At 39.6% G+C, this 27,145-nt stretch overlaps 1 protein-coding gene across 1 annotated transcript in view; it reads left to right on the top strand.

The window, feature by feature from the left end:
* MCCC2 (methylcrotonoyl-CoA carboxylase 2) overlaps window positions 1–25,537 on the top strand; it is a 77,955-nt gene extending 52,418 nt beyond the window's left edge. Inside the window, exons 9-17 of the mRNA XM_027519998.1 lie at window positions 3,571–3,670; window positions 3,782–3,877; window positions 7,700–7,772; window positions 12,173–12,249; window positions 14,195–14,261; window positions 16,695–16,851; window positions 17,738–17,852; window positions 19,929–20,014; window positions 22,939–25,537. Of these exons, the coding sequence (XP_027375799.1) occupies window positions 3,571–3,670; window positions 3,782–3,877; window positions 7,700–7,772; window positions 12,173–12,249; window positions 14,195–14,261; window positions 16,695–16,851; window positions 17,738–17,852; window positions 19,929–20,014; window positions 22,939–23,056 (889 nt within the window). The 3' untranslated portion in view covers window positions 23,057–25,537. The remainder of the gene's footprint in view (window positions 1–3,570; window positions 3,671–3,781; window positions 3,878–7,699; window positions 7,773–12,172; window positions 12,250–14,194; window positions 14,262–16,694; window positions 16,852–17,737; window positions 17,853–19,928; window positions 20,015–22,938) is intronic.
* The last annotated feature ends 1,608 nt before the right edge of the window (window positions 25,538–27,145 follow it).

Below are 27,145 nucleotides of genomic sequence, written 5' to 3'. Positions count from 1 at the left end.
GAATAGCTTAGCTAAATGCTCAATAAGAGGTAAACACTTAGCTTGTTCTCTGAGAAGAGAAAATATCCTGCTTTGTGGCATCTGCCAATCCATATTTGTGGTATAAATTATCCCACAATGCCTGATTTTAAGCTACCAGTGGGACAACACTGGTCATGGCATCAGGAAGAGATACATACAATTGGCTCTTGTGAGTCAGGCGTGAGCCAGCTCCATTACATCACCGGTTGGCCCATTTCAGGTTAAAGTTCAGGAGTAAGAATACCACCATCTACCTCCTAGAATTTCATGAGGATTAAATGAGATATTATGTGTAAATTGCTTGAAACAATACCCACTTTAAACTGCTGCTGCTAAGTCTCTTCAGTTGTGTCCGACTCTGTGCAACCCCAGAGACAGCAGCCCACCAGGCTCCTCTGTCCACGGGATTCTCCAGGGAAGAACACTGGAGTGGGTTGCCATTTCCTTCTCCAATGCATGCAAGTGAAAAGTGAAAGTGAAGTAGCTCAGTCGTGTCCGACTCTTAGCGACCCCATGGACTGCAGCCCACCAGGCTCCTCCGTCCATGGGATTTTCCAGGCAAGAGTACTGGAGTGGGGTGCCATTGCCTTCTCCCACTTTAAACTAAGTACCTATAAATGTTAACTGCCATTATTATCATGTTTATCATCATAATAATCAGTATTCTTATGAGCAATGAGGAAATCATTGAAGAGTATTAAGGAGAGATGTACTATTATCAAATCTTTCATTAGAAAAATCCCTCCGGTTGCTAGACGGAAGATGCTTAGTAGGTTGGCAAGAGTGTATGAGGGACCAGTTGGATGGTTCTATCAATAGCATAGGCACTGCTGTCTTAGATGGTTATGGTGGTGGTGAAGGTAGGAAGGGAGTAATCACATTTGTGCTCTATTTTAGGGGTAGAATTGAGGGATTTGTTGATGGATTTCATATATGGGGCATAGGAAAGTGAGGTAATGAAGATAATGACATGAAATGGTTTTATTCCCTGAGTCTGGGAGGGAATAAAATGTTGGTCAAGTGTTGGGAGGGGTCAAGTGTTGCTAAGTTAGAGATGCTCCAGGCATCCAAGTAGAGATGCTGAGTAGGCAGTTAACTATAAGTGTCTGGAGCCCAGATCAGTGCTTGAGAACCATCAGCACAGGGGTGGAATTTAAACCATGGGACTAGATAAGTCCACCTCGAGCTGAGTGTAGATAAGGAACAGGGCCTAGGACTAGACTTTATAGAACCCAGGCATAAGTGGCAGGTAGATTTAATCATTGAGCTCAGTGGCCTGGGAGGTGCAGTAAACCTTTCTTTGCTCTGCCATACCACAAACCAGCAGGTGGCTGTAGGAACAGTCTAGTGAGTGGGAGAAGGAAAATATGTACAACGTTTCCACTCTCCTATCAAAGAACACTGCCATGCCTTTTGAAGAGCTGGCTAAGGGACCTACCTCTGCCTCAGTTTTCCATTCACTCCTTTCTCACTGAGCACTTACTGTGGATAGATGGATTATACTAAGTGTTATGAGTAATGCAGAAGAATTTTAGGCCTAGTCCTTGCCCTCAAGGATTTATAATTTAATTAGGCGGATAAATGAATGAACTAAAAAACAATTACAGAGCGAATATGCTAGCTTGCGTCCAGTTAGGGAGTTTGGGATTGACGTGCACGTACTACTATATTTAAAATGGATAACCAGTAAGGACCTACTGTGTAGCACAGGGAACTCAGCTCAGTGTTATATAACAACCTAAATGGGAAAAGAATTTGAAAAAGAATTGATATATACATGTGTCTAACTGAGTCACTTTGTTGTATACCTGAAACTAACACAGCCTGTTGATCAGCTACTCCAGTATAAAGTCAAAAGGTGAAAAAGTTAGGGGTGCAGATTCTAGGATGCATCTTCCATTTGCCTCACTTGTTACCCTTGTGACTAGACAAACTACTAAACTTCCCGGAGCCTCATTTCCTCATGAGTGAAACGGAGATGTGAATTGCTTCTGCCTCACAGCACACTGTCTGTGGCATCCTAAGCGCTCTATTACTGCCAGCTATTATCATTAATAATAGCTTGTTTAAAGTCATGTGGATTAGGTGGTGACGGCTTTTTTCGGGAACAGTGTCATAAAATTTACTAGTCACAAGTTGCTTTGGTTCTCTCTGTTACTATAAATAAATACATACTTGTACATAACGATTTGTCATCCTTAGTAGGTAATTTGACACAAAGCTTTACATAATACAGTGTCTCATCAAAAGTTTCTCTTTCCTACTATTTTGGTACATACTAGGCAGTTTTTAAAAGAAGACATTTTATTTTAAATATTTACTGATTGGGAAGCAATCTCTTCAATTTCTCTTTGTTTACTGAGTTGCTATAGTGTAGATAGAAGTCAGCAAATGCAGCTGGTATTATGTGTGAAATGTTTGAAAGATATGGTCAGTTGTAAAATGCCTTATTAAGTTGATGAAACTGAAGGATCTACCATTTGCAAAGGTATTGGAGGATACATGGTCCCTGCTCTTACTGAGGAACACCCAAGCCCAAAGTGGACGGGACATGAGACCACCGTGAGAGCCCTAGTCTGGACATAGCTCCTGAGGATTTGGTGTTTTCCTTAGACAAGACATCAAAATTTAGACTATGGCAGCTTAGTCTCTGCTTATTTGTTGCTGTTTAATCACTTTGTCGTGTCTGACTCTTTGCTACCCCGTGGAGTAGCCCACCAGTCTCCTCAGTCCATGGAATTCTCCAGGCAAGAATACCGGAGTGGGTTGCCGTTTCCTTCTCCAAATCTTTGCTTATAAAATAAACTAAAATTCTATTCTTTTCAGGTATATATTTTTGCCTGACTCTATAGGTCTTCTTAAAATACTGCATTAGAAAGTCATAGCCATACATCTACAAGTGAAATAACAAGCCATCTAAGAACCAGAGTATGCCCAGGCTTCATTCACATTGAACTTGAAATGAGAAGGACTTCCATGGCCCTTACCACAGTGCCACGTTATCAGTTATTTTCACCATTGATCTGAGGGACAATGTCTTCAAGACTTTGTGTGTGCTACCTGCGACAGCTGACTCTGGGGGTGTAACTTGATAAGGGAGGCCTCAGCAATCTCTCAGAAATGGGAAGTCACAGTTGGCATCTTCACAGTTGATGAAGATAGTGAGGTTGTGATCATCTTTACAGTTGATGAAGGTACACAGTTGTACCTCAGTGAGTCTTGTCGTTGTTGGCAACTACATCACAAAAGTGGGCCAGCTGAGGTTGAAATGCATCATATGCAGTTTTATCTGTGGTGTATGGGATGAGCATCAAATAGAAGTTCTTGCCAGTAAGGCCCTGTGGTCTACTAAAAGAAAGTCAGGATTGAGAAACAAGGTGAGGGTTCTTACGCAGCTACTGGCGGTCCTAGGGCAAGGTATATAACTTCTGTGTACCTCAGTTTTCCCTGTTCGTAAATCCTTAGACGAGAGAAGATTCTTGGGGTTTAAGGTATTTAATTATTTTTCTTTCCCCTGTTCTGATTATTTTAGTGTGCTTTACTCTGTAGAAAGTCTGGAGTAAGTGACTACTACGCTTTGGATGATAATCATGCCCTTCACTTAGCTAGGAAGATTGTGAGGAGTCTAAATTATCAGAAGAAAATGGATGTGAGTTGAATTTGTTCTTATAGTTTTTTATTTTTCCAATGCATTTTGGCTTATGTCACCTTGAAATAATATCTTTAAACAGGCTAATGTTGTTATTCTGTATTTCTGCAGGTTACCATTGAGCCTTCTGAAGATCCTTTATTTCCTGCTGATGAATTGTATGGAATAGTTGGTGCCAACCTTAAGAGGAACTTTGATGTCCGAGAGGTGTGTAAAGTGGAACTGTGAGCTATAAGCTATGCTGTCATAGTTTAAGGCATGTGTTTAAACTTCGTGTGAACCAGTAAGCTGTATGTATCCATTTTCAAAGCTGAAGTCTGTTTTATATATGGGACATAAAAGGGAAAAGATACCTTACTAAAAGAAAAAAGGGGGAACACCTCTTAATTATCAGCAAGTTTTCCCTGCACGATGCCTAAGCTTGCTTTGTTCATATTTAGTGCTCTGTATTCCTGTGGACATGAGGAAAGATGTAGGGCAACGCTATAATTTCCAGCTGTTTCTTTTTTGGGTTCTTATTTCGGGAAATGGATGGAATGTCAGTAAGTTGTTGAAAGAAAAAACATACCCTTTTAGATCAATAGGACATGAACAAAGGATTAGACTTCTGATTACAGTTGAAGATGTTGCTATGGTTACAGATTGTCTTCCATGGTCTAGGTCGACAGTTTTTAGTGCTTGCATACAGCATGTAATCTTCTCTGGCAGAATAGTTTTTAAGTTAGGAAATTGTCCTAATAGCAGATTCTGTGCCTTTAATATTTTGTTATGTTTCCCCTTGACTATAAAACTATTATGTACTAATCGTGAAAAATATAGAAAATACAGAAAAACAAAAATCGCTTGGAATTCCACCATCTAGAGAAAGCAGCCAATATTTTGGTATTTTGGCTTAATGTGTATGTATACATTTTTATGTAGTTCAGATAGTATATACATATATACTAGGAGTGGAAATCAATGCTTAAATTATAAACATTTCCCCATTATTGAAAAGTTCTTCATGAAACATTTTTTTGTAGCTAGGTCCTCATTCTTATGCTAGTACTTGGTGACGTGGCAGGCACTCAGTAAATCAATTTTTGGAAGAATTGATGAATGTAATATCCAACTTATGGATGTGAGCAATTATTTATTTAGGAAATACCCTATTATTGTTAGAGAGTCTTAAATCCTGGATTTTAATGAAGCTTCAACTGTTACTTCACTTTGGCAAGGTAACTTAGTTAACTATACATTTTAAAATTAGGTTTTTGATTTGACTTCTCAGTTAATTACAGACATAGAGAAAAAAATGGTACTTACAGGGATGCTGTCCCTGAAAAATGAGTTGTTTTAATAGTCAAGTTTTCTAGATGGTGAAGGATTCATTCTTTCAAGCATAATCACTTTTTTCATATATTTGACAGTATTTATTGCATGCTTTTTCTGTGAAGATACTATTTCAGGAACCAAGGGTAGAGAAATAAACAAAACAGATGCAAATCCATGCCTTCGTGGTAGTTCATCTTTTTTTTTTTTAAACAGTATTTCAATTTCATCCTCAGTTCATTTCAGTTCAGTCGCTCAGTCGTGTCTGACTCTTTGCGACCCCATGAATCGCAGCACGCCAGGCCTCCCTGTCCATCACCAACTCCCGGAGTTTACTCAGACTCACGTCCATCGAGTCAGTGATGCCATCTTAACTGGTATCTTTTTATAAAGATAGACCTCTGCCTTCTTAAATTGTATCCTAGCTTCTTCATGTTCATCACTGTGATGATAATTTATTATATTTTTCTGTAATAGCAAATAAGCCTTGTTTGGAGATATTAGTATATGGAGCTGTGGAACTGCATTGGGATACTAACTGAAAAACCCAGTTCTGGTCCTTGTTTCCCTAGTCAGTGGTATTGAGATTGAACCTCTGAGCATTGATTTCCACTCCTACAAATAGGGATAATATCATGTGATATGTCTGTTTCCTAAAGTTTACTTCTTTGGGAAGATGAGTTAGTATATTTTATGTGGTTAAATGAGCTTCATCATAAAGCAGATAGAAGGGAGTTTCACATTAATTGGCCCCAGGTTTCTCTGACCTTGAGTGATTTTATTTTTGTATGGAAGAATGGTTGTTGTTATATGTTTGTTTTTCAAAAGGTGTAATTTTAGAACTCCATAGCCCTTAGACAACTGTTATATCCCCATTATATTATTGGACCTTTTCAGGAAAATAACTAAAACATAATTCAAAGTAAGTTATTCACTCATTTTTCAGCCTTTGCATCTTGTAAAATATGTCTTTGATTGACATGGTAAGGAGGGAAAAGGAAGTTTGAACTGGACTGAAAAAATGATGCATAGCATCTAAAATAGTTTCTGAAAAAATTTGGAATATGCTTCATGTTTAAACACTTTGAAATAGTCCTGATGTTTAATGCTGAGCACTGAGGATTATCTGGTAACTTTGATCTCTTATAGATTAATGACATGTATATATACATGTGTGTATGTAGAAACATCTGTCAGATTCAGAATCAAAGAACCTTTATTGAAGACTTAATAACAGCTGCCTTTCAGTGAGTGCCAGGCAGTGTGCTTTGTTATTAGCACATAAGTATTATTATTATTAAACAGATGAGGAAACTGAGGTTTTGAGGATTTTAGGTAACCAGCCTATGACTCCAGTGTCTCAGTGGTGGAGCTGGGAGATGCTGGGAGTCAGAGCTGGTTCTTCATCTCAGCATTATTTTCTTAGGTTCCTTTGTTACTAGTTCATCACATCTTCACAACTTTGTTCCGTTTCTGCAGAAGTGAGAACTGAGACTCAGAGGGGCTAATTGACTTACTCCAGGACACACAAATGGCCCACAAATTATATGTGATCCCTTAGGTTGGAGCCTAAGTCTTCTGACTCTAAGGCTGGACCTTTCTTTCTTTCTTCTTTTTCTTGTTTTAATATATTCTCTTAATTGAAGTATAGTTGATTTACAATGTTGTGTTAGTTTCAGGTGTACAGTCCAGTGATTCAGTTTTACATATATGTAAAATATACATATATGTGTGTGTGTATGTATATATATACACACACATATATTCTTTTTCAGATTCTTTGCCCTTTAGGTTATTACAAAATATTGAGTATGCTTCCCTGTTCTATACAGTGGGTCCTTGCTTTCTGATTGAATCCCTGACCCTCAGCTAATACATTTGACAGCCCCTGAAGCTCTGAGTCCAGTAGCCAGCCCTTGTAGCCTCTGCTTCTCTGCTTCTCAGCCCTTGTAGGATGCCATGTGGTTCAGTTCAGTTCAGTTGCTCATTCGTGTCTGACTCTTTGTGACCCCATGGACTGCAGCATGCCAGGCTTCCCTGTCCATCACCAGCTCCTGGAACTTCCTCAAGCTCCTGTCCATGAGCTCAGGTCTGGTGATGCAATCCAACCATCTCATCCTCTGTCGTCCCCTTCTCCTGCCTTCAATCTTTTTGAGCATCAGGGTCTTTTCCAGTGAGTCAGTTCTTCCCATCAGGTGGCCAAAGTATTCTAGTTTCAGCTTCAGCATCAGTCCTTCCAGTGAATATTGAGGACTGACTTCCTTTAGGATGGACTGGTTGGATCTCCTTGCAGTCCAAGGGACTCTCAAGAGTCTTCTCCAACACCACAGTTCAAAAGCATCAGTTCTTCGGCACTTAGCTTTCCTTATAGTCCAACTCTCACCATCCATACATGACTACTGGAAAAACCATAACTTTGACTAGATGGACCTTTATCAGCAAAGTAATGTCTCTACTTTTTAATGTGCCGCCTAGGTTGGTCTAGGTTGGCCATGTGGTACTGTAGCTTTTATAGTGAAGTGTAATATCAGGACTGAGAATGACTTCAGGGCATTAACCATACAAGTCTAGTGAAATTCTACTGAGATTTTCTGAACAGGGTGAAATTTTGTGAAAGTGACAACTTCATTAAGAATTTGTTTTCCTTATGAATAACTTGAATGCACAAAGTCTTTTGTAATATAATTCCTCAGGGACATTGTTATTTTTTCCTCTTAGGTCATTGCTAGAATCGTGGATGGAAGCAGATTCAATGAGTTCAAAGCCTTATATGGAGACACATTAGTTACAGGTATAAAGATGAAGAATTGAAAATGTGAACATTTTATGATGCTTTGAAAACAAATGATCTCGTGTCTCATGCCTCTGATGCACTTGGCATGAGCTTTGTTATTTAGAGCAGTACAAATGTGAGTCAGTATTCAAGAGGAAGTGTTTTGTAAGGATCATTTGTAGCTGAATGGCTTTATGGATCCAGAGTTTAAAATCACGAGGGCAAAATGCTATGGTCCAGGCCCTTATTCTGTGACTTTGTGGCTTTAGCTGTATAAAAAGATTCTTATGATCATAAAATTAAAAGAAATATTTGTAGTTCTTTTTATTTCTCTGGATAGCTATAATTGTTTTGAAAATTTCAGCATGGTCTTCTTCATTCTTTTTTTTTTTTTTAATTAATTTTATTTTATTTTTAAACCTTACATAATTGTATTAGTTTTGCCAAATATCAAAATGAATCCACCACAGGTATACATGTGTTCCCCATCCTGAACCCTCCTCCCTCCTCCCTCCCCATACCATCCCTCTGGGTCGTCCCAGTGCACCAGCCCCAAGCATCCAGCATCGTGCATTGAACCTGGACTGGCATCTCGTTTCATACATGACATTTCACATGTTTCAATGCCATTCTTCCAAATCTTCCCACCCTCTCCCTCTCCCACAGAGTCCATAAGACTGTTCTATACATCAGTGTCTCTTTTGCTGTCTCGTATACAGGGTTATTGTTACCATCTTTCTAAATTCCATATATATGCGTTAGTATACTGTATTGGTGTTTTTCTTTCTGGCTTACTTCACTCTGTATAATAGGCTCCAGTTTCATCCACCTCATTAGAACTGATTCAAATGTATTCTTTTTAATGGCTGAGTAATGCTCCATTGTGTAAATGTACCACAGCTTTCTTATCCACTCATCTGCTGATGGACATCTAGGTTGCTTCCATGTCCTGGCTATTATAAACAGTGCTGCGATGAACATTGGGGTACACGTGTCTCTTTCCCTTCTGGTTTCCTCAGTGTGTATGCCCAGCAGTGGGATTGCTGGATCATAAGGCAGTTCTATTTCCAGTTTTTTAAGGAATCTCCACACTGTTCTCCATAGTGGCTGTACTAGTTTGCATTCCCACCAACAGTGTAAGAGGGTTCCCTTTTCTCCACATCCTCTCCAGCATTTATTATTTGTAGACTTTTGAATCGCAGCCATTCTGACTGGTGTGAAATGGTACCTCATAGTGGTTTTGATTTGCATTTCTCTGATAATGAGTGATGTTAAGCATCTTTTCATGTGTTTGTTAGCCATCTGTATGTCTTCTTTGGAGAAATGTCTATTTAGATCTTTGGCCCATTTTTTGATTGGGTCATTTATTCTTCATTCTTTAGTCTTCAATTCAACTGTGAAGTTTCATGTGATATTTTCCCAGAAAACTGAGTTAAACCTTCTCACTGTCTATGTGTAGATCTTATGTTGACCCACACAAATACAGGACAGAATATCAAGTCTGAAAAAGCAAAATAAGACTATTTATAAAAGTTAATTCATTTACCTAAAGTGTTGTTTGTAGGCCTTTGAAAAAAAAAATATTTGAAGCATAGATACCAGATCCATAATAATGTCTTGAACAAACAGCAAAACAAATTTGGGCATTTTATTTGGTCTTGTAGAAGCTCCAAAATGTAGTAGTTAACCTGAAGGTAACATATCAGAGTAGAGAAAACAACTAGCTGCAAAAATCCAAATTGCAAATATACATTGAGGTTTAAGGATAAGTCACAGCACTTTCTTCTGGTCTGATTTATGAGCAAGAGAAGGGTTCATCCTGGGAGTGGAATTTATGTGTTTGTATGTAGGTGTTTAAGTGATTAAGAGCCTTTTGTTTGATATATAGACAGGATTTGTCACCAAATAGTTCAGCATGTAACCCGCATTGTGCAGCAATTTAAAACAAGTCAGAACTGTTTCACCTTCTTTCTTGAAGATGGATGGGCTGTCTTTGTCATCTCTTTTTATGTAGTTGCCCTGGACTTGCTAAAAGACTTATGGTACCTTTGCCTCCTAAAATACCAGGGTTATATCCACTGTCCTCCATTTCTTTTAGTCTGTATTGGAATTCAAATAAGGTTGAGGGGAGGGGAGGGGAGTGAGAGGAAGAAGAGAGGACTGAGAGGTGGGGGGAGGAGGGAGTGAGTGGGCGAGGGAGGAGGGAGAGAGGAGGAGGTGGGGAATGAGAGGGGAGGGGGCTGGAGGGGAGGGTGGTTTGAGAGGAAGTGGGGCAGTAAGAGATGGGGAGGGGAAATGAGAGGGGCAGGAGTTGGGGGGGTGATGATCAGGGGGCCCTGAGAGGGTCGGGGCCCTGAGTGGGAGCAAGGAGAACAAGGACAGATTTCTCCAAGGAGCTGGTGCTGTTGGCGGTTCTTACAGCTTCCCTCCTGCCCCTGCACTTAACCATAGGGGTTTCATAGACATTTCACTGTTTTGTTTGACCCATAGGAAGTTGGTGAAGATGTTCCCTTCATGGGTGGGTGAGCCTAGTGTAGTGAGAGATGCACCCTACTCAACAGAACTAAGGATGGATGGAAAGTCTAAGTAGTTAACAGGGCAGAACACCTTCAGGGTTAGCACCTTACTGCTGAGACAGGGTGGAGAAGGCAATGGCACCCCACTCCAGTACTTTTGCCTAGAAAGTCCCATGGACGGAGGAGCCTGGTAGGCTGCAGTCCATGGGGTCGCTAAGAGTCGGACACGACTGAGCGACTTCACTTTCACTTTTCACTTTCATGCATTGGAGAAGGAAATGGCAACCCACTCCAGTGTTCTTGTCTGGAGAATCCCAGGGACGGGAAGCCTGGTAGGCTGCTGTCTATGGGGTCACACAGAGTTGGACACGACTGAAGCGACTTAGCAGCAGCAACAGCAGCAGCTGAGACAGGGACCAAATTCCCAGCTCTTTTTGTGGGACAGGCATGGACTCAGAGTGGATTGCTAGAGCTCTGGGCAAGTTTGCCTCTCCCTGAACTGCCTCTGTAAGAGGCAATGGCTTTTAGGGTGTGTAGCATAGGGTTTTGGCTGAGATTTTAGGTCTGAAAGACCAGAAGAATTATAGGTGACCATCAAATCAGTGTTTCATTTTATCACATTAAATAACCATCAGTTCACTTCAGTCACTCAGTTGTGTCCGGCTCTTTGCAGCCCCATGGACTGCAGCACGCCAGGCCTCCCTGTCCATCATCACCAACTCCTGGAGCTTGCTCAAACTCATGTCCATCGAGTCGGTGATGCCATCCAACCATCTTATTCTCTGTTAGTATTCTTAAATAACCATAAGAATTTTTAAAAATAAATCAAGACAAAGACAGAGAAAAGAACAAAAATAAATCTTAAGGTTGACATTCTCTCTTATCCATTCACTTTTTGAGCACCTGCTTTTTGTTGGCCCCCCTGCACTGGGGGTCTTGGCAGCAGCCTGTCCAGCTTGAGCTTGGAGACGGAGCCTGGTCCAGGAATTGGTAGCATACTTCTGGTGACTCGCTCTAACAAGCACAGTTTGTTGATACTTGGCTTCCAAGTACCTGACACCTGTTTATAATCCAGTAGGTTTGGAAATGTCTCTAGTCACCTCCTTCATGTTTACAAAATAGCATCCTAGAGTCACCCAGAGTATCTACTTCATAAAGTTACAGAGTTTTCTTCACCATTTTTCTTCTCTCTTACTTCTGGTGTGTGTGTGTGTGTGTGTGCGCATGTGTGTGTAGTGGGCATTTGGAGTGGTAGTGAAAGTGGTGGTGAGACAAAAACAAAACTTGTGAAAGGGAGGAAAAAAAGATGCAAGCACAGAGAAAAGCAAAGTGGAGTGATACGCTCTTCTAAGTTTAACCGTATTTCTTACCTTCAGCTCGGTTACCACTGGGCTTGATTGTTTCTGCTTTTTAAAAAGATTTGTCTTTGCTGAGTTTATCCCCTTTATTTCAAAGGGGTATCATTAACACAGGCATTTTAAGGCGAGCTTGTCACTTGAAACTGGCTGATGACTCTGGACACTGACCTTTTAAGGGATCCATGTCTCTGACTTGTTCTAGTTCAGAATACTCTGTATGTGAGGTACATAGTGGATGCTCTTACATACATGTTATGTGAGTGAATGGATGACGCACTGACCCGATCATCTAACCAAACCAGTAGATCAGACAAGTGGATAATTTACTTTACATGTGACACAACCCTTTCAAGAAAGCATAAATCCCAGACTTTAGTGCTTTAGAAATAAATCATGCCCTGAGCTGTTTTGTACCATAGATGAAATCTGTACATTTTAAACATTGATTTGAAATTAAACAATGTATAAATATGTCTGCTTGTGATGAATTAAAAGCCCTCTGAAATACATACATCTTTTTCTCTTTTTTCAATTTTCTTTTCAGGATTTGCTAGAATATTTGGATACCCAATAGGTATCGTTGGAAACAATGGAGTTCTTTTTTCTGAATCGGCAAAAAAGGCAAGTACTGTTAAAATGTTCCAGGGTTTTCCTGTTTTAATTTAAACATTTCAAATAATGAGTGAAAATTTATTGCATGAAAGCTTTCAAATATTTAACCAGATGCCTTAGCAAACAGAACAGTGTGTGCGTGTGAGCGTGTGGCCATGTGTGTGTGTGCGTGTTTGATTGAAACAGCTTTATGGAGGTTTACATAAACATGATGAACTGTCTGGAGCACTATTAAGATACAAATGATTGTTAGGAAAGTTCTAATACTTGAATTATAACTGCTATGGATTGTGTGTATATATTCTAAGAATATGGAAATACTTGCCTTAATAGTATTTCATGCACTTGAGGGATTCAAAGATATTAATACTATTCTTATAGTTCTGAGACATCATCTGCTCTATTCTATCCTGTCATCATTTTAACCTGATTATATTTTCACTTTTTGGAACAGGAAGATAGTGAGAACTAAAGCTCTGGTTTTAAGAGAGGAAATTAATGAATACCTTTTGGGTTCAGTATTCAGTTTCATACATCATTGTTCAGATTTACCTAAACTTGGGTAAATGTAATTCATGTACTTATTTGACAAAATGTTTTCTTAAGAAAATAAACATACTCAGTGTTTTGTTTTTCCTCTTCATAAGGTAGGTAAATAATAAGGTGAAGCATCTCTTACTGAGGCAGGTAGCAGGCAGTTAAGCACTTTCGTACCTCAGTTAGGAAGAGCTTGTCTTTGGTGGAATGTTTTACCAGTAAAGTTGGTTTCTGGATTCTGTATTCCTTGTCATTTCCCCACTGTGATTATAAGATGAAAGTAAAGTAAAAATAAAGAACAGAAAAGTCAGCTACACTCTTACCAGAAACAACCTTGGGTAGCATTTTATTATATTCCTTAGTTTTTTTTTTTTTTTTAATTCCCTCTCTTTAAAACACAAAAGACAAAAACCAGAATGGGTTCTGCCATATATAGAGAGATTTTGCTTGCTTTCATTTAATAATATGAATAGTGAGTGTTTCCTAAAATACTAAATATTCCTAATACACTGACTTTTAATGACTGTATAATATGCATATTTCAATAGAGGATATGTCAGACGGGGGTCAGCAAACTCCACCTCATTTTATTTGCTGGCTTGTCACAGATAAGCCCAGGAGAAGAGCTGTGTTTGGCCCCAGTCTGACATTTCATTTGTTGACGTTAAGCCACACAAGTCTGTGTGATTTCTTCATCCTCATATTTGAGGTTGAGCAATTGCTTTGCCATCTTGTACTTGCCAAGGCATTTTCAGCTAAGTTAAGGGCATCTGTGAATAGAGTAAAATATGAAACAAATGGTTTAATTGTTCTTTTACTCATATAATCTTTAGAAAAAATAGGGAAAGGAATATTTTTGTGTCATTAACTAATTTCCTTAGCTTAAGGTTAAAGGGTTTCTAGCACTTATCTAAAATCCCATTTATTTGAAACACGTTGGCAGGAAAGATATATTTTACTATAATCTTGGTGCATGAGAGAATTTCAGATGATCATCAAAACATAGATATCCCAGAAGGATTTATATTCTATCCTTTTAAAAGTGGAAAGCCAGAGAATGCCTTATGGTGAGACTCAGAAATTCTCATTGACAAGCAATTCTTCCTTCCCTGGTCCTTAAATTTTCCTTGTTGTTTGGCATGTTAGTGATCGGTGTCATCTTGGACACAGGAGTTGTGCTATGGCCGTGTGTCAGTGATCAGACAGGTGCCTGGGCAGCACAGGTTCAGCGCAGGCCACATCAAGTGCTCCGTTGACAGTGGGTCTCACTGTGGTATCACCATTACTGTTACCGCAAGGTCAGACTAGCCAGGCAGAGGGTACTCTTGTTTTGACCCCAGCTGGCGTCTGCAGGATGCATGGTGATCACAGATTTGTTAACCTCCTCTGAAAAGATTTGTTTCTTATTTGGTTATAGGGGGCTCATTTTATCCAGTTATGCTGCCAAAGGAATATTCCTCTGCTCTTCCTTCAAAATATTACTGGTAAGAAAATAGTTCCACCAGTTTGGTTGCATTTATTTCAGAGCCGCACTGTCCAATATGTCCATGTCCATGCAGTGCCAACATAGAACGCTTCCATCAGAACGGAAAACTTGATTGGACTTGCTCTCTCTAGATTGTCTTCAAAGGTTACTGCTTCATGAATCTTAAAGGTTTGGAGGAGTTTATACATATTTTTTAGCCAAGCAGGTTTTGAGTTTCATGCACCACATTCACGTGACCTCCTTTCACGCCTGCGTATCCGCACCCACCCCAAGAAAGCAGCGGTATCCTGAGCTAGTTCCACTGTCATCAGGGGCAGACGATGTTGTCTGCCCCCTGGTCTCTTTCCCCTACTTCGTTGCCCTTAAAAGATTTCAAGCACATGCTCTGGTCTTCCCTTTTCCTCATCTTTCATTGTGTAATTCTCCCTGAAGCAACATCTTTTTTAAATGGACACGTACATCCTGAACCAAAGTCTGGAATTGGAGTTTTGACTCCAAAGAACAATATGATCGATGTCACCTGTCCAATTTCATGATCTATGGATCATCCTAATGTGGTGGATAAAATGATTCTTTAAGGGCTCTTATGATTCTAGAGTTCTTTTTCCTGGAATTCTCTGACTTTCCTATTTATACTTTTTCTGTGTTGCCTGGTGTTTGACATATAGGAAGCACTCTAATATGTAGCTGAGCTGAAAACTTTTTCTACCTCTAAGTCATGCATGGTTATCTCAGGTTCAAAGGAAGGAGAGGCCCCTTAATTAGTTGCTGGGATCAGGCATGCCTTTATGAGAAGGAGTTTGGCCTTTGACAGTTAGCAGGGTTTTACTCAGTACTGATACTAAAACAGCTTCATCTGGTACTGTTCTTGAATTGAAGATCCTTGGTTAGATGACTCTTGGAGAAGTTGTATCCAGCTGCGGCTGGAGAGGACCCTGTGCGGCAGACCTTCTAAGAGGTCATGTAAAAGTCTTCTGAAGATTTGCTAGTCCAGAGATCTTGTTTCTAATAATGAGTCATGGTTTATTAATCACCAGTAAGTTAAACTGTATGCTTGGAAGATTCCTACATTTTTGTTCTATTTTATTTTTAGGTGTGTTGGGGACAGAGAGTGGAGTTTGGTTTACAACACTGTATTTGAGGGGCCTATGGGACACCCATCTGGAGATGTGTGGTGGGCAGTTGAACAGTCTTGAGCACAAAAGCTGTGTTAGCTGGAGGGGAACATGGAGACATCCATGGAGATGGGACATAAAGCTGTGGGAATAGAAAAGACCCAGGGAGAAGAGAAAGGGACAGTCTTTGAGTAATTTCTTCCAGGAGATGAGAGTAAAGGAAGAAAGGCATCGTGATTATGTTGTTCTTTATGGTGAAAGAAAGAAGGGTCAGAGAAAGCCAGGTGAAATGGCTTGTCGTCTTTTTCAAGGTAAAATCATTCACAGGGACTAGAGGGGCAGTGGAGTGGTGGGTGGGGGTGAGAACTTTTAAAGAGTCGATATTTGAGATAACTATTGTGGAAATGTGACAGGGAGTCAAGATAAAACGGATAAAGGAGTTTCTGAGCTGTTCTGAGGGCCCAATTCAGAGGGCTGGGGTGGGTAACCAGAGGAAGCAGATGGTGCCTGGTAGGGCAAGGGTTATTGTATCAGTACTGTTGTAGCCACAGCACGTACAGGTGATCCGGAAAAAGTGGTTGAATTGAATTACCCAATGCAGGAGATGTGCAAAGCAAGAAGAGCAACTATCAAGTAGGCATGTGAATCTGCGTATGGGGAGGGAGACAGATGAAGCCTGACTTGGTGTCTGTAAGGTGAAGGGGGAAAGGACCCCAAGGCCTGGAAGGCCCAGTGAGGCTGCAGATCAGTTTCAACAGAGCTGGGAGCTTGGAGAAGTAGAAGGATCCTGTAATGATAATGAGAATTCTTTTATCTTGCTATTGAGTCACTGACAAGGACTCTGAGCATCTCTCTGAAACATTAATTTTATTTCCTCAAAGTTTTAAAGCAGCGCTTCAGAAGGAATAATCTATATTGTGAACCAGGTCAGTGAGCCTGGAAACCCACAGTTTCACAGTTGGACTTGCCCCACTACTTTTCCTTAACTTGCCTCATCCTGTTCTTTCCTCACCAAGCTGTAGTTTTGACATTAATTTCTTGAAGATATGTGGCATTGTTATCTTGTCTGAATATCTCTGTGTGTATCCAGATGAAACATTTAAGCAATTTTTTAAATGATTAGAGAAAATTTTACTTTACCCTTAAAAGTAAATTTGGGGGCGGGGTGCGTATTTCACATATAAATATTTTATTAAGGTGAGAGACCTCTGGTAAAATATATGTAGTTTGACAAGATGTCCTTCCAGTACCTTGGTGAAAATGACTGCACATTAATCTCATCACCCTGAGGCTGTCTTTCTGTTCTTTCCTCATAGGATTTATGGTTGGTCGAGACTATGAAGCTGAAGGAATTGCCAAGGATGGTGCCAAGATGGTGACTGCCGTAGCCTGTGCCAATGTGCCGAAGATAACTGTCATCATTGGGGGATCTTACGGGGCTGGAAACTACGGGATGTGTGGCAGAGCCTATAGGTAGGTGGTTGTCACGACTTTCTCTGAAGGAATGAATCATACTTCAGGTATAATTATGAATGGTTAGTTTATTTCAAGTTTATTTGAAACACAGAATGACATTCACAAATCCTATTCAATTAGGCCGTAATTTGCATCCTCTGGAGGGGTGAAATGAAATTTAATGCTAAAGGTACCACTTGGAAGAAAGCCAAAGTGGGAATTAGGAAATATTTTGAGATGGCTGATAATGAAAACACTATATATCATATCATAACTTGTGCGATGCAGCTAAAGTCTTGTTTTGAAGGTGTGTAGACTTTATATATATATATATATGCTGGAAAAGAGGTAAGGCTGAAAATCACTGAGCCAAGCAGCTAGCCCAAGAAGTTCAAAGAAGAGCAGGATATTAAAACAAGAAAAATAGAGACAGGACGTAATAAAGCACAAACATTATAAAGATAGAATAATCAGGAAAGCCCAAAGTTGGTATGTTTAAAAGGGTTACAAACTTGAGAGTCCCCTGTTAAAACTAAAAAATAAAGGGAGAAGGCGATGTATCACCAATTTTAGGAATGGAAAATAGCATATAACCATACATAAGAAGATCTTTTGAATACATTTTTGCCCCGTAAATTTGGATAAACTGGAAAAATATAATTCATCAAAACAGACATTAGAATCACCTGGAGAACTTAGAAATTCTACCATGCTGAAGCCCCACTGCTGGAGATTAGTCTATGGTAGGTTGTGGGCATTGTTTTTGTTTTTCTTAATCTTCAGATAATTATAGCATGCAACCAGAATGAAGAACCACTAATTTAAAAGGTAAACATGAGCCTCTGAAAATCTCTGTGTTGTACAGTGAATTCATTTGATCATTCTTTCATTTCTCCCTGCATAGCCCAAGATTTCTCTACTTGTGGCCAAATGCTCGCATCTCAGTGATGGGAGGAGAGCAGGCAGCTAACGTGTTGGCGACAGTAGCAAAGGACCAACGAGCGCGGGAAGGGAAGCAGGTAAAGTGCTGTTTGAGGTTTGCCAGGCACTGGAGCCGGGGAGCAGCACACCCGGAACCCCGCCAAGTTCACGGGCACGGTTCCAACATGCAGGGCTTGGCTTTGTCTAGAAGATGCTGGCCTGGAATTTGCTTTAGCAACTTAGACCTCCACATTCTCCATCTCTCTTTTTAAAGCCATTTCATTTGAAGTAACTTCTGTAGTAATTTACACATTTTTAAGAATCTCTAAGAAAACACTTCAGAAACTCTTGTCTGTGAGTGCCTGAGGCATAAAGATGTTTGATTCTTAGTTATTTGCAGTGAAAGAGATTTAAATAAACCTGACTTACGTCTTTGGTTTTATGATTTAAAGCCGCAGAATTTTGTTTCCTGTTTTACTTGTAGATTGTTAAGGATACCTTGAGTGGAGGCCCTGTCATATAATGAGAATTGAATACCATTATTACACTGTGAAAGTATCAATGAAGAAGGCTGGAGGGCCCTGGAAGCTTAATGAAAGGCAGATCAGCAAATGACTGCTTTTAGATGGAGTCTTTTGTTTGTGTCTGTTAAAGATTCATCTGAAATTTTACACTGTAACTTATTATAACTTACAACTATTTCATGATTGGTGAATGTTCCTGAAGTTGCTTGGATGCACTGTTTCGTCATAGTAAGGCATGGCATAGAGGAGGCCCTGCCTTTTCAGGCTCTCAGTTCTGTCATTTAGAGATTGATCATCTGGTCAACTGCCCAGTGTGTAGCGTGAGGATAGTATAAAGCCAGAGGTGATTCCTGCCTCCCTGAATGCATCTCATCCATGCCTCTCATCCCAAGTGACAGGAATTCTGCGGAATTGAGGTTTCAGATTCACTTTAGTGCTGACTAGTATCCAAGCAAAAGGAAAGCCTTACTTTTGTGTGTGCAGAGGGGCACGTGTGTGCAGTGGGGTCTATGAAATTCTACCTGATGTTTTGAAGACATGTCTTAAATGCTAGCCCAGCACAGTGATACCTTATTAAATAGTTATTTGATTAATTTGGTATACAGATATATGAATTCATCTATTTTTATGTCTTAAAGGAAAGTGTAGGATTTTAGTGGTTTTCCCTTTAAATTCTTGAGTTATAAATGACATTAGTCAATGAAAGTACATTAAAAAATCTTGGGTTTATTTGAAAAAATAATCTTTAAGTTGAAAATACTTTTCAGGATTTCAAAATTAATTTGCATAGAGAGTTTGCAGTCCGAATTAATTATCACTTGTTTCTGGCAATATGGATGGGCCAGTCCTTAAGTGTTAATTAGAGAAAAATCTCAGCTATCTGGGAAGTTGCAGAGGTTATTTAAAATGTGGTTTATTGTCTTATCCCTTTAAACTTTAAAATCTTTAAAATTTTGGCTATTTTGAATGAAAATCCCCAACTTCTCTGCCTCCTTAAACAGAAGCTGTTAAATGTAATATAATATAGTCCTTTTGTTATGTTGTATAATTCACATCCAGTTGCTCTACCCTGCTAAAGTATGTCAGAGAAGGCAATGGCACCCCACTCCAGTACTCTTGCCTGGAAAATCCTATGGGCAGAAGAGCCTGGTAGGCTGCAGTCCATAGGGTCACTGAGGGTCAGACACGACTGAGCGACTTCACTTTCACTTTTCACTTTCATGCATTGGAGAAGGAAATGGCAACCCACTCCAGTGTTCTTGCCTTGAGAATCCCAGGGACGGGGGAGCCTGGTGGGCTGCCGTCTATGGGTCGCATGGGGTCGCATAGAGTCAGACACGACTGAAGTGACTTAGCAGCAGCAGCAGCAGCTGAAGTATATGATAACCTTGGTGTTGACCTTATGTTAAACAACTTCAGGATGTTGGCTCTGATGAAGGAGATGTAACAGTGCACTAATTTATTAGATACTCACATCTCAGGTGAGATCATATGTGTTAAAGCACCACATGTAATCTACACCTCACTGTTCAGATGTTGGTTGTAACATTGTCATTCATGAAATCTGTTGCCCCCTTTTCCCTTGAGATTCTCTTGAGTGGATCCGTGTTCCCCTGCAGGAGGACTTACTCATGGTCCCTTTTCTTTCAGTTCTCCAGTGCTGATGAAGCAGCTTTAAAAGAGCCCATCATTAAGAGGTTTGAAGAGGAAGGAAACCCTTACTATTCCAGCGCAAGGTGGGAGCCAGAGAATAACTAACTCTTTGATGGGCACATCTTGATAGTCAGAGCAATAGCTTTACGAGATCTGAGCAGTTGGCATCATCCAGCCCTCGTGGGAAGCAAAAAATAATTTTTGGACACAATTTTGTACAGTTGTTTCTCTAATGGGAATGCCTGCTGCTGAAATGCTGGCTCTTCTTCCAGGCTGGACTTTGGATCCATCCCTATTGGTGTGACCCTGCCACTCTCCCCGCCTCTTCCCTTAGCCCGGTCCTAGTTGAGCGGTCTACGGCCTGGACCACACTGGGGCGAGAGGTGGACCACACTGGGGCTGGGAAGTTGAGTTATAATCCTGGCTGTGTCACTTTCAGGAATTAGTTCTGCAATAATTTTTGCTTGGACACATGAATCCCAGTCATCCCCCTCTCTGATTATTTTGCTTTTACTCCATTTAAACATGAAAATGGTCACTTAGTGACACTTCTTAACAAGTGAGCCTGGTGCATTCAGAAGGTGATTATTCACAGCCAGGGTCCACGTGTTGACATTAAGCAATTACCTCACATACCACTGTGGTTCTTATTCTGTTTGTTTCTTACACCACTTAAATGAGGTAATAAATTATCCCAGCTGTCCCCATTGGAGATATGTGTGTGCTTTCAGACCTCTTTTTCAACAACTTTAATGTTCTGCATTCTGAAGAATAATTTAAGCTTTATGTCTTCCTTTTATCCTTTGGGCAGATGGAAAAAAGAAAATAACTATTTGTGTCTTTTAAAATTAGATTATGCTGTGATTTGTGTCATTTACTGGAGAAACCAGAGAGAAGGGAGAAAGGAAAATCAAAAAGTAGAATCCATGTCAGTCACTTGAATGCATACTTTGTGGCAGACTCTGCTCCTAATGTTGGGGGGCTGCAAAGGCTGAACATACTTATCTCCCAGAGCATCCTTAGTTTCAAATTTTAAATTAATACCATTTGGGATTTTTGAAGAACCTGTTTCTCTTCTTGTTCATATGTATTTCTGAAAGCAAATGTCCAAGTGTATTTTGTCATGGCAGGTCATTGATTCACTTAATTAAGAACAGAATATTTTATATAGTCTTTGGTTTGAGAAATCGTATGTTCTTTTTTACTCTCACTGAAATAGGCTTACATAGTAGCCAGTAGGAACAAAGAAGGGATAGAAAATCATATAAAAATTTAAGAGAAAATATACATTATAAGCTCACCTATAATTTGTTTTTACATAAGACTTTGAAATTTAAAAGGACAGTGGAATATTAAACTTTGAAAAATAGCATATTTTGTGTGAGCCGTTAATTTGTTTTTCAGTCCTAACTAGACTGAATCCCTTATTATTTTCATACTTAACATTATTATTTTTTTTAATGGATTATATTCAAGACAGGAGAGCATATGGCCCACCTAGACTTATCTCTAGGATTTAATATTGAAAGACTAAGGTTTTTCTGTTAATTTGTAGATGTTTGATCTGTTAAAACAATTGGTGGCATGGATATACCAACTTTGTTTCAATGATTAAAGGATTTTCCAGCCAGTTTATGGTACCTTCCTTCAGTTGGATAAATCTCAGTTTAATAATAAATTTCCTCATCTGTTTAGGCTTTAATGTGGCTAGGTGTGTCTTTTCAGAGAGCTCTGTCATCATCTGCACTGTAACCTCCTGTGTTTTTCTTAATCTTTACAGGTTACATGTACAGCATGCCAATTTTCTTCTTCTCAATTGTTTTTATATCCAAACTTATCCAGACATTTGATTAAGGACCTCCTACCTGGAGCAACCTTGATATCATTGTGCTTGCTGTATTTACTCCGCTGTAGGTCCCAGAAGGGGCTTCCCAGGTGGGGTAGTGGTAAAGAATCCACCCGCCGATGCAGGAGACGCAGGTTCAATCCCTGGTTCGGGAAGATCCCTGGAAAGGGAAATGGCAACCCACTCCAGTATTCTTGCCTGGAGGATTCCATGGACAGAGGATCCTGGTGAGGGGCTACAGTCCCTGTGGTTGCTAAGAGCTGGACATGACTGAGCACACAGGCATGCAGGCTTCAGAGGGAGTGTATAGTCAATTGAACAGGTTACAAAAATAATTTTTTTATTGCCTGTTGATGCTTTAGGGTACTTATTATGAATGTTTTATGAGTAAAGATTTGATTCATGGTCTGTCAATGTAAGTATGGTTTAATAATTGATGCTATGTCTAGATACTGAAGGCAGTTTGTTTACAAAAAGCAAAACTGACACCCACTAATGACCTTTAAAAAATATTATTTCTTATTCATTTTTCTGTATAAATATGAGGTTGTCCATGAATAGCAAACTAGGATATCTACTTGTAAATTTTTTCTGAAATCAGTTTAAAATCAGTTTACTTGCTTTTCCTATTGTAGCAAAAAATAAAGAACTACGTATGAAGATATTTATTTTATTAATAAAATGGACTCAAGTCTATTTAATAATTTTCATAGTTTCTTAGGAGTTTGGGCGACTATACCTTTTTCAGTGGGGACTTTGGTGGGAGACTCTTACCTTGCTTTATATGGCTCTCCATAATAACAGCAGTAATATAACATTTTGGTTTGTATGTTTGTGTGGGCAGAGGAGGGATGGGAAAGCTTTTCATGAAATAAAGTATTTTAAAACCAGGGTTTATTTTGAGATTCCTTGTAGTAAGCTGCTCCTAAAGCCTCAAGTTCAGCTTGACATTCTGTGGGTTCTGAGACAAGTCACTTTTCTTTCCTTCCTCTCTCCTGTTCCTGATCATGGTTTCTATTGTGAGATTATAATACACAGAAGCTCATCAGGGGATCTATATATTACCTGCAGAAAGACCTCCTTGGCACCTTTAGGCATTGTGAGTATAACTGGGTGTTTGGTGCAGGATGCATAATCACTCATTTTGTGGTCTGTTTTCAGGCTGTGGGATGATGGGATTATCGACCCAGTGGACACCAGGCTGGTCCTGGGCCTCAGTCTTAGTGCCGCCCTCAACGCGCCCATCCAGAAAACTAACTTCGGCATCTTGAGGATGTGATTGGAATATAAAGCATCTTCCATTGGACGTGTACTGAAATTTAATATATTTGTAGCCTTAAAATTTTAGACTTTTTCAACATGTCGCTATTAATAGTAAAAGTGTTTTCTTAACACAGTGCATTGTACTTTTCTACCTTTAAAAAAAAAATCAGTGAAGATATTTATCTGATGAAGTGTCATTCCTTGTAAATTCTCTTAGAAAAAGCTTTCTATGGCTCAACTCTGCCATGCTTAGAAGGAAGGAAATAATTTAGAGTTATCCTTTCTAAGCCCTAAGAAGTATGAGAAGTTCTGTTATCTGTAAATTCCAGGTATTATTGAGATATTTTAAACAGAAAATTGTATTTCCCCTGAAGTGGTTGCTTTGCCAATTATGCATGGTGATATGTTAATGTACTTTTTTAAAAACAGCGTCTATTACTTTCCCCTGCAGCCACCGTCCTCCTCCTCTCCACGGCATCGGCCTTCTGGCTGTTTGCACCCTGGCTTCTGTTTCCTACCCATTCTTGCCTCTCTGGTTTCTACTGTCAGCAGCCCTCCTCTCCAGGGTCACCACTGACCTCTATGTTCCCGAAACCAGTGGGTCTTTTCCCAGCTTTACCTGATTCAGTTCCCTGGAGCATTCATGTCGGTCAGACACTTCCTTCCAGCAGCGCTGTTCTGAGCTTCCACGCTGTAACCTCCCAGCCTCCTTGCCAGTCCTCGTTCTGTTTCCTTTGCAGGCCTGGCTTCCTCTGCTCCTTCCTCCTTCCCTTCACCATTTGTCCTGATTTTTCATTAGCAGTATGTGAATACATTCTTACTCTAAAAGATAACAAATAGCACAAAAGTGTCTCTTTTTTTTCTTTTAACTGGCAAAATACACCTAACATAAAGTTTACCATTTTAACCATTTTCAAGTGTGCACTTCTGTGATGTTAAGCACCTCTCGTTGTTGGTAATCATCACCACCATCCATCTCCAGCACATTTCATCATCCCAAATTGAAGCTCTGTTATTAAATCATAACTCCCCATTCCCTCTTCTCCCTGCTCCTGGCACATTTCCTTTTTCTTTTTTTAAACTGAGATATAATTGAATGTAACATTATATTAATTTCAGGTGTACAACATAATGATGGGATATTTCTGTACACTACAAAAATGATCACCAAAATAAGTCTAATCATCATCCATCATCATGAACAGTTACGAAATTTTTTCTTTTTTTTTTTCTTGTGATGAGGACTTTTAAGATTTACTTGTTTAGCAAATTTCAAATATGCAATACAGCATTATTAACTGTAGTCCCCATGCTGTACATTACATCCCCAGGACTTATGTATTTTATAGCTGGACCTATGCTGCCTTTTGACCCTCTTCAGTCATTTTGTCCACCCTCACCCCTCTCCCTTCTCACAAATACTAATCAGTTCTGTATAAGCTTGTTTTGTTGTTTAGACTCCACATATCAGTTAGATATGGTGTTCCTCTTTCTCTGCCTTATTTCACTTAGCATAGTGGACCTCAGGGTCTACTCATGTTGTTGCAAATGGCAAGATTTTATTCTTTTTATGGCTGAATATTATTCCTCCTCATTCTTAAATGTATGTGTTTTTCATGGCTTCATTTATGCTGTCTGGCCATTCCAGCCCTTCTTTTGGCTTTAGTTACCGTCTAAATGGGGATGATTCCTGTGCCGACAGTTCTTAACACAGCTCTCCCCTGAGCTCCAGACCTCTGTGTCAAACAGCTTCAGGGAACCTCAGAATTCGATCCTCATGTTCAATTGATTTTGCCTCCTGATCTCTTGAATTCCTCCACTACTTTTGTCATTTACTGCAGAGCTTAAAAGGAGTCTGCCTGCATCCAGTCTTACCTATCTCTGCCTCACTCTGGAATTAGAATGGCCATTCTAAGGCGCACATCTGGCACGTTGCTGCCTTACTTACATCTTTCACTTGTTCCCCTTAAAAGTGCCAAACCCCTAATGCCCTCCATGGGTCTTGATCATCACTTCTTAAGTCTCATCTCCTTGACTCCTCTTTTCACATTGGGTACTCCTCCCATTCTAGACTTCTTCCAATTCCTTGAACCTAAAAAGTCCTTCCCCTCTTAGAGTCTATGAGGTTCTCTCTACCTGAACTCTTCTCCCTTCTACTTAAACACTTATCTTTTTATCTCTGTGGTTTCCCTGGGCTGGGTTAGACACCTGTTATGTGCTCTTGTAGAACACCATTTTCTTCCTCTGACTTACATGTTTATAAGAAATATAAGCATTAAAAAAAAAAAAAATTGCCCTCCTGTTAGAATGTAAGCTCTGTGAGAGCAGGGATCCTCCTGCTTGACCTGTGTCCCCAACGCCTGGCACTGGTAGGTGCCCAGATACGTGTCAAATGAATGAAAAGTTTGTATTTTAATTGTATTTAAAATGAAGTGACTGATTATATGATCTGATACTACTATGAAATGCTTTCCTAATAAAATTAATATTTCAAACATTTGTGCGTGATGTTCAGTTTAGGCGGCATTGTGTATCTGAAGTCAGTTTAGTTCTTTGAGATGTGTACAGATAGAAGATCACAATTCAGAGGTAAGTTGCGTTTTCAGATGAATATTTTGAGGAGGTCCTGTGGAGGAGGAGACCACCAGGTGACCCCTGACCTTGAACGGGGCAATCATTGGCTCCTCCCCACTCCCCCGACTGCCCACCAGTCCCATAGGTTGCTGAAAGCAGCGTGGAGAAAGTAAGGTGTTGCCAGGGCCATCTGGCCTAAATACATAAACTGAACTCAGATAAGGACTCTATAATAACTTCTATGATTCTGGTGAGCGGGTGGGAGACTCTCTCCTGGTATGGCCCAGCCACCACGCTGGTCTGTGAGTTCCCTGCCTTCATAAACCTGCCTCTTCCCAGTCTGGAGTGGCTGTGTCTCCTCCTCTCTCCTTGCCCTCTGTGTGTGGCAGCGAGGAAAGGAAAGGAAACCAAACCAGCAAAGGAACACAGTATTTTTAAATAGTAAATTATATTAAATTTTCGGTTGAAATTTACATCCTTATCAGAAAACAGTGATTTTTTTTTTTTAATCAAGACTAGTTGGTATTTCATTGTAGGAACCATCAACAAGGCAAAGAAAGATTCATGCTATTTTAGAAGTGTTTTTACCTTTCTTTAGGAAGATCATGGTCACCACTAACACCACACTTAAAATAATTATTTTGTTCATTTTATCAGATAAAAAGCATTTATAATGCTTTGCCAAAATAGGCAGCAGTTTTTGCCTGCCCTTTGGGCTTTATTTAGGTATAATTGACATACATTATGTAAGTGTAAGGTATACAATGTGATGATTTGATGCTCTTGCATATTGTGAAATGATTACCACAATGTGGTTACTTGGCACATCCATCAACATACATAAAGACTACTTTTTTGTAATGAGAATTTAAACATTTTGGTAATTAAAATATGAATTTCAGCTAGGATAATATGAGTATCTTAGAATTTTGAGTATTTCTTAGAATTTTAAGTATTTCTTAGAATTTTAAGAAACATACAGTTCTCAAGTAGGCTTTCTGGGCACCTACAGAATGAAAAAGAGACAAAATTACTTCTCTTTTTCAGTTTTCAAGGGAAATGTTTTCAAGTGAGGATTTGTCATGCTAGCGGAAGGCACTGGTGAATGTACAAGTGAAAAATTGGTCATTTACCAAACGAGCATGGCTGCATGCAAGGCATGACTAGAGAGAGGGTGTATATTACCTTTACAGGGGCAAGAACAGGTTTTTGAATGATATCGTTAATAAGACTTCTAGGATGGTGGGGGAGGATCACATACTTCTTGTTAGTTGTAAAGTGTATTGATGATGGTGTTCTAGAAGGATAATTGTTGTTGAGTGCTCTGGCCAAAGCTGGATCTTTTAATGATTGGCTCTGAAATTCAATATTTAGAAATGAAAGAAATGAACTAGATACTAATGATCTGTCATTTATAACATTTGTCTGTAAATGGTACAATTAAATACAACTAATATTTAATGATGACGTTGGTTTTCATCATTTTCACAAAATACTAAAATAACTTTTTATTTAATGTGCCTTGAATTTT

This window comes from Bos indicus x Bos taurus, chromosome 20 (genome assembly GCF_003369695.1).
Source record: "Bos indicus x Bos taurus breed Angus x Brahman F1 hybrid chromosome 20, Bos_hybrid_MaternalHap_v2.0, whole genome shotgun sequence".
NCBI classification, from domain to species: domain Eukaryota; kingdom Metazoa; phylum Chordata; class Mammalia; order Artiodactyla; family Bovidae; genus Bos; species Bos indicus x Bos taurus.
This window is presented reverse-complemented; position numbering and strand designations above follow the sequence as displayed.